Source organism: Hydra viridissima, unplaced genomic scaffold (assembly GCF_058129835.1).
Source record: "Hydra viridissima isolate aposymbiotic clone 2 unplaced genomic scaffold, HvirCarnegie_v1 scaffold_12, whole genome shotgun sequence".
NCBI lineage: Eukaryota > Metazoa > Cnidaria > Hydrozoa > Anthoathecata > Hydridae > Hydra > Hydra viridissima.
In genome coordinates, this window is record NW_028324311.1 from 11,992,637 (window position 1) to 12,001,046 (window position 8,410).

An 8,410-nucleotide genomic window follows, 5' to 3' on the forward strand; every position below is an offset into this window, starting at 1 on the left:
AGCTTAAAGTTTTCGAGAAAGAGAACTGAAGGAACTTTAATACGATGTAAAAAGATTTTTGTCTTTCTACTGCACCCAAGTCTACGCTTTAAACTCCAAACTTATTAATGCATGATAAATTAGGTGCATATAAAGTAGATTTGGATTTGTACTTATTGTGATTTGAGACTTAAAGATCATGGGCTGCAAAAAAATTAAAACTCCAAAATTTTGTTCCTCTGTGTTCCTCAAGAACAGGTGAAATACTTATTAGTTTTTTTTCTCTCAGGCTTTCCTCGACAACTTCTTATCTTTTGTGCTGAATTAAAATTTAAAAATACAATGAACTTAAATAATTAGTATAATAATTTTTTTTTGAAAAAACGCCTATGTTTGTCAATTATCTTGTTTTATTATTTACCCTAAAAAAAAAATAAAACTCACTAATGTAAGATTATATGGCATCCTACTAAGTTATATTATGCCTTTAACTCTATGTAATATTAATTATTTCCCACTTTCCGGGTGGACTTTTATTCAAAAATATTGTGTTTTTAATAATACATTGATTAATTGAAATCGATCGATGTCTTTTTACGATTACTCTAATCAAATCGAAAGTTCAATTTTCAATCTCGAAATCAAATCGAATTGCATCGTTTAAAACCCTAAAAACCAAACGCAGATGCTTATTTTTTAAATCAATTTTCAAAAACCTTTTTTTCTCCATTTTTTTGAAAACATCTATGAAAAGATTTTTTATAAGCTAACTTATTGTAGTTTTTGTGCCTGGCGAAGTGGTTCTCCTGGCACACCGTAGTGGGGATAATTTATTTTATGGTATTCTTCACACCCATCACCTGGACCAATGAAAGTATTTAAAAGATAAATGATTATTACTGGAGAAGGAGTACTCTACACTTGCGCTCTCACAAAGTTAAGAGAAAACTTAGAGAGACTAAACAAAACTAGCGAAACTCACTGTTGATATTTCTAAGTTAAAATTTCTTCATTTTTAGATATTTTATATTTAGATTTTTAAAAGTGTGCTTAAATATAATAAAAAGAGTTGCAAGATAATAAGTGAAAAAAAAAAAAAAAAAAAAAAAAGGTTTAAGCGTGGGGAGGGAATAGGCAATAAAAAAAATACAAAAGTTATTTTTGGATTTGCTGAAAATGTGGCTCAATCTCATTAAAATCTTGAGAAAACTCTCACTGTTTTGAAACTTGATGGTTTACAATACTTTGGTGCTTTTGATATGAAATTGGCCAATATATTTTAAATCTTCCACTAGTTGATTTTTGACCCAAATCTTGGTAGAAAGCAAATAATGTTTAAAAAAAAACTGTACAATTGCACTAATTAAGTTAATGCACTTAAAAAACTCAAATTCACTTTTAGATTTGAGTAAGTTTCCAAAAAAGTTTTTAAAATAGACTTTTAAGAAAATCACTTTCCATGCAAAAAAAAAAAAAAAAAAAAAAAGTTAAAAGAAGATAGAATAAAAGATATTGACAAACAAAATTAACGCAGGGGACGAAATAAACACAGGAAAGGAAATTATTCTGACATGTGAGTGGATGTTGAGATATATAAAGTTATAAAAAATGTACATTTAAAAAATAAATAAAACAGCGCTTATAATTCGATAAATTTTTTTCGAAACAACAATTCATAATGTCATTTTCCTTGGATATATAAAACAATATATATTACGAAAGATTATAAATTAAACGCCATAGGTACATTCGAAAAAGAAAAACTCGGAATAATGACAATAGATTTCGCTGAACTCTTTGAACTTCGCTTAAGTTGAACATGTTCAAACAAAAACAGAATGAATTTTTATTTTGTTTTGTTTTTGATTCCCATTGCTAACATTGGCAACTAAAGTGAAAAATTCATTAAAGAAATGATCGAAAAAAAAAAAAAAAAAAAAAAAAAGAGGAAAAACAAAGCAGTGAAGAAAATATAATACAAAGAACTAAAAAAAAAGTCATCATATATTTTCCATTAGAAATGAAAATATAATTCCACTTCTACTACACAAGAATAATATCAGAATTTAAGATATGCAAGCATAATCAAAGGTGAAAAATCTGCATTTTAGAGAGATCTTTTATTTAAAAGTTTTTTTTTTCTTTAGAAATTAGAGCATAATTTCTAAATCAGGTTCATCGTCACTACTGTTCTGAAACTCTAAATCTGAAGATATACATTTTCCGGACGAACAATTGACATCTTGAATATCTTGATTATCATTAACCAAGACTTCAGAGTACCTCGGCAGAATTATACTATCAAACGAAAACGATTCAAGTTCTGCAAAAGTCATTTGGGTATCTGAACTATTTTCTTCTATATTTTTTATATTGCTTGGTTCAAAAGCAGAATCTGGATTTATACGATTTTCAACAGGCTGCTTTGCCACACAAACTGGTAATTCTGCTAGAATATCAGCCTCATTGGCTTGAATTTCAACAGACGTCATTTCCTTCGGGATTTTTATTGACCTTTTCTCTTGTTGAACTTGGGCAAATAGTTGGTTTTGAAGATTTTGTCGATGAAGTTCTTCTTTTAACATTTTCACTTGCTCTTCAAGACATACACGACATCTATGAAGGCGATAACGCTCTGATTCATAACGTTTATCAAGTTTCTTTAACTCCTAGCAAACATACAACAAAATATAAATAATAACTATAATAATAACTCTTGTTATATTATTTAAGCGTTTTTTGGATCAAAAATAAAAGAGGCCGCATTAAAAAAATATGTAACAGGCTGTTTGAAAAAATATATAACAAGTTGCTAAAAACAATCTTAGTAAAAGCAACTGCTACTATAGTAACTAATTTCTAAGCATCTGTTTCTGTAGTAAATGTTCATAAGTTCAAACAATTTTAACTTTTTACAGTCAAAAGCTGTCACTATTTAATCCCTAATTCATAAACTATGCTGGATTATGCTATCTTGAACTCCATTCTTTGAACTCTTATTCTCGATTAATATTAAGTTTTAGATAGCTATGCGAATAACATAACTATGTTACTTTTTATAGCTTATTTCTGGTTGAATAGAAATTCTTCCCAAAACTTAAAAAAAAAATATTCTCATTTTAATAACTTTTTTAAAGGAATCTTAACAAAAACAATGAAAAAAAAAAGCAGGTAAAGAATTACAGCAATAGATAACTTTAGAATATTTGATAGATACATATTATCACTACTTACTGCAATGTATGATGTTGCTGCAGCAAGTATTGATGCATTGGAAGCTTTTGTTTTACCTTCTAATGATGGGACATTTTGTTTTAGCTTTATAAAAAATTGCTTCATTTCAGCTCGCCTAAATATAATTTTAAATGATTAATTCTAGTTTTATTGAAAAAACTTGTAACGAATTTAAAAAAAAACACAAAAAAGGTTTTTTAAAATAAATAACATGATTAAAGCAATAATATTAATGAATGAAAAATCTAAAAAACAAAAGTTTTATTTAAGTGTAAAAATAATTGTAAAAAAAAATTAAGGCAAAAAGTTAAAGAATACTTTCAGCATGTAATTTTCTTATACTCTTATGTGAATTCGATTAAAAATCAAATGTTAAACTGAAAATAAATTTAAAAGATTAAACCATCATAAATTATACTTATATAAAATATACTTTTGTATTTAAATGACCTTCAACTTTATAACAAAAACACATCTAAGCATGCTCACCTGTTCTTTTCCAGCCTGTTGTGTTGTTCCCTTGAACCTGGACTAAAAAAAAACATCTCTCTCTATATTGTTCAATTACTATATTCACATCATACATACAGAAAGTCATAGTTAAAACATAGTTCTAAAATCAATTTTTATTGAAAACAAACCTTACAAGGACATTTTCAGAGCCAAATTGATACCAGTCGAAAAGAATCCAAATCTTTCGCCAAGTATCATTAAGCATTTCTTAATAAATTTTAGCAGCCATTTCACTGAAACTTTGAATTTACATCGAAAAATTTTTTAAAATAAAAAAACTGCTTAAATAGGGTTTTCATAAGAAATTAGTTTAAAAAATTATCAAGCATACTATGATAACAATATCTCTGGAAACGGCTGAACAAAGTAACAAACAAAAACTTAGTTTAATTTTAACAATAGAGGCAGAATGAACAAGATTTTATAAAAAAACCCTTGAATTGTATTTTGAATTAAATAAAACAAAATTTCAATAAAAATAATCCCATAAATAAAATAAAATTTGGTATTTGTTTGGCAAACCCAATTCCTACCTGTTTAAGAATATTATAAAAACAAAATCTACAAACCATGAAATTTCAGCTTAAAGTACTAAGATTTTCTATGAATTTTTGAAATTGGTTGGTTGAAAATACTTATAAAATATTAATTTACACAAATGAGAAAATTTTTTTTTATGTAAAGTAAACACAGAAAACTACCAATTTAACATGTACAGCACATTTTATAAACCAACAACTGAAAAGTATGGTTAACTTAAAAATCCAAAGAAAAAAGAAAAAATTTTTAAAATTTTTTATTAATTTTTCTTTAGCTTGCTTTAAAAACTAATCCAAATTTACATTAACTAAACTGAAGTAATTCAAAAAAAAGTTAAACATTTATTTTAATGCTGTTTTTTAAGTTTAACTTATAACTTGGCAAACGCAACAATGGTTTTATGTTAGAGTTTACAGAAATTTGAAAAAATTTAAATTACGTGAAAATAAAAATGACATCACGACGTAAAAAAATTAAAAAAACAAAATTTTTAAATTTTTCTATTCAGATGCGTGCTGGAAATCCTACACAATATAAAAAAGTAATAGTTTGCTTATAACTACCAAGAAATAAAAAATAATGGTTCGGTTATGGTTGATGAGCCAGAATCGGCATTTCCTAGTAGTTAGATACACATCTGAAGTTTGGAAGAAGTTTCATGTAATTTCAACATTCTTCAAAGAAAAAGAATAATTGTTAAGTTACTTTTACTGAAGAGGAACATAAACTTTAAAGTTTCATGACAATTTGTCTGGTAATTCTAAAGTATCTTTTATTTTGTCACAAAGCAAAGAAAAAATCAGCATATATGTCAAAATATCAAAAAAGATCACAGTTGTATCAACAATAACAATACTTTGATGATCTCAGTGAACTAGCAGGTCATCTTGCAACATCAATAATGACAGGACAAATTTATTAGTCTTGATTTAAAAATTTATAAAACAAGAGATTAGTTTTGTAAAGGACAACCTAAATGCAGAGGTCAATAAGATCATGTAAACTCAACCAAGAGGTATAAATATTGATTTTATCACATTTGTAATTAACACATGGACGCAATTTCAATTTAGTGCTTTATACCTAGCAGCAATCTTAACTAATGGTAATTGAAAGTCTTTCTAATTTCATAAGAAAGTGCAATACATTAATAAAAAACTAGCATTGCATTCACATTGGAATATAATCCCAGGAGCACTCTAGAGCATAGTGAAAGACCTCAGTGAAGTCTTCCACTATGCTCCTGAGTAACAACCAGGTTTGATTTCTCCCCATATCAAATTTTATTGTATGTATATTCAATTAAATTTATAAAAACAGATATTTGATTGATTAAAAACTCCGATTGATTGGGAAAATACAGGTAAATCAAAATAATAAAAGAAGAATTTTTAGTTAAAACTATCCACTGTTTTTACCAAATTAGCATCAACTCCTCAATTAAAGCTGGTACACTGCAGCTTCAGGATTTTTAAACAGGAGGTTAACAATGTATGTGTTGCTTGTTTTAAATCTTTTGGAAAAAAAGTCTACAAAGCTTCATGAAATAACTAAAGCTACTAAAGAAAAAATAAAAGCATTTATCTGGGATAGGGAAATTTAGCAAACCATTCTCAAGTTATTTGTAGCAACTGTTATAAGAATTTTTACTGTTTGGAAAAGAATGATACAAAATACCTTGATATATGGCTAAAATATTGATTATTTTATTATTTTATTTTATTATCAACTTTATAAAAGGCAATAACTCATTTTATAGTTGTATTACATAGTTGTAAGTGTATTTTAAAAACTTATTATGTTTTTTTTATACATAATTAAATATAGATTAATTTTTTTTATTGAAAATATGTGCTAGCCAATAATATAGCTTATTATGTACTGTCCCTGTTTTTTCATTCAAAGCTTAAATGTTTCTTTTTTATTATTTTATCTACCCCTATGGAGGTTCTTAATACCCTTAGTTTAGCTAATCAAGGTTATCATAAAAAAATAGTCCAATTTTTGTAAATATACTGAAGATAGACTTTTGTTCTGATGCTTGAGGCACAGGCCTGGGTCTCCTCACCTACAAACCACCCCTGTTTTCATCTAAGAATGGTGCATTTATTCAATTCCAAAAACTTTTTCATCCTTTGTTTTATATTCCTTTTATTTATAGCAAATACTTTATTCTGTTTTTCAGTTTATTTTAAAACAAACTAAAAAAAGTTATTTTCTTTCTAAAGAAATTAAAAAAACATTCAGACTCTGTCAAATATTTTTAAAAGTCTGAAATGCTCACCCAAAAGGCCTTCCTTTTTTTGACTCTGAATCTGACATTGAAGAAGGAGAACTCTGGATACTATTATGGTACTGTTCAAATATTTCTGTTTCCTCTGCAAACAATCCAATAACTCTGACAGAGCCTTTTGCTTTTGAAGGCACTTTATCTAAATTATCAAACAAAAGCAAAATAAAGTTTCAAAAAATAGAATATGCAATCTTGAAAAGAAATAAACATATATCAACATTATCACTTTTTTAAATGCTTATACTGAAATGAAAGCAATACAGTAATATAGTTTAACAATAATTATGTAATTACCTATAAACACTGCTCTAAACAACTAATCTATAGGCTTTGGAGAATTTAACTCTATAAGATATTGTTGAGATATGAAAATTAAACAATGTTGCTGAAGATGGAAGTTAAGCAGGGTGTTTCGAGATTAAAATACAAGAATGCTACTCATGTGAGAGAAAGAAAAAAAATTAAAGTAAAGAACAATTTTACAATATGCATAGATATTTGTTAACTATATTGTTAAATTGACTACATAGTGACTAAACTTTAAATATGTATTCTGAATGTACATACACTAGTCTAAGCTCTTTAAGAAACAAATGTAAAAACAAAAAGTTAGATAAAAACTACCAGTTATATATTCATGTTTAGTATATCTAGTAAAAAATTATAAATAACAAGTTAAGAACAGCTATCTAACTATTTCTTTCTTTTATGAATATTGAAATGTCATACATTTCCAAATCACATGTTTGAGAGTAAAAGAAAGAGAATTTTTTTTTTTAACATATTTTTTAAAAAAGATATAAAAGTGCACATTTCTATGTTTTGTCAGTCTTCAGTCTTCTGCATCACTTTTTTTTTTTAAATAAGAGTCTAATAGTACCATTTGAATATTATTTATGCTAAAATATTCCACTAGATACTATTTATAATGACTTTACCAAAAATCAAAAAATAAACAATTATTCCAAACAAGGAATCATGCATAATATCTAAAAAAATATCTTTTCCATATAACAGTCCAATGATGTAAGTCTATAAGATAATTCTTTTCTACAAAACTAATCACCATCTTACTTCAAACTACTATTTGCTGTATAATATACTGTCATATCTCAGTTAGATATTCTACAAACTTTTTTAAATGCTAAAATATTTATCACTTTTTCTTCTATCTTCCAAAATAAATTCAACACTTTATAATACCTTTTTTAAAAATGTATTCACATTAAGACTGCCACAGATTCATTTGAAATTAGGATAATAGTATGCGATTGATTGTTGCAACAGTGTAACAGATGCTGAACTATCACTGAAAGTTTTATGTTTAGTTGCTATCTTATTTCATTTGCTTGCTGCAATATTCTGCACCAACATTGCAGTTGGCTGCTCTTGGATGCATTTCACACAGAAGATAGATATTAGCTAGGTATGATGGCTGGCAGGTTATCAATACATGATCATAATAAAATTAACAGTTTAGTTTTGAGAATGAGCGTCATAAATCTGAAATTATGTATTTTAATGCTTTTACTAAATTCAAAAGTATTTGAAGAAGTAAAAGAAAAGAAGGAATCCAATGCCAACTATGAAAAGATCACGAAGCCACGTGCGTTTTAGTAAATACCATGTGGTGCCATGTGCTAATAGCGAAAGACTTGGCTTTTTTATAACAATATTTTAAAATTAAGTTGTGCAAAGTACCTTCGTCACTCTCAACGAGTTTAGCAGCTTGTATTAACACATTAAGCTTCGCCATGTACACCAAAGGAGTAAAAATTAATATTTGTTAGTAAATTGTTTCGCACACCTTCTTCCGAGCAGATGACTTCAAAACAACGAACCTCATGCGAT

General features: G+C 27.0%; 1 protein-coding gene across 4 annotated transcripts in view; it reads right to left on the reverse strand.

Annotated features, from left to right (window-relative positions):
* Positions 1-1,943: 1,943 nt before the first annotated feature.
* The window catches only part of LOC145194426 (uncharacterized), a 6,474-nt gene continuing 7 nt past the window's right edge, over positions 1,944-8,410 (reverse strand). The window contains exons 1-5 of one of the 4 annotated variants that reach the window (XM_080072067.2): positions 8,261-8,410; positions 6,551-6,698; positions 3,703-3,744; positions 3,214-3,328; positions 1,944-2,648 (exon numbers count right to left, since the gene is read on the reverse strand). The exon at positions 8,261-8,410 is cut by the window's right edge and continues 7 nt beyond it. In XM_080072067.2, the coding sequence (XP_079928193.2) occupies positions 2,130-2,648; positions 3,214-3,328; positions 3,703-3,744; positions 6,551-6,698; positions 8,261-8,315 (879 nt within the window). In that variant the 5' untranslated portion in view covers positions 8,316-8,410 and the 3' untranslated portion in view covers positions 1,944-2,129. Of the gene's footprint in view, positions 2,649-3,213; positions 3,329-3,702; positions 3,745-3,854; positions 4,941-6,550; positions 6,699-7,762 lie in introns of those variants that run through there. The other 3 variants (XM_090069459.1, XM_080072068.2, XM_080072069.2) reach the window with 3 other exon arrangements.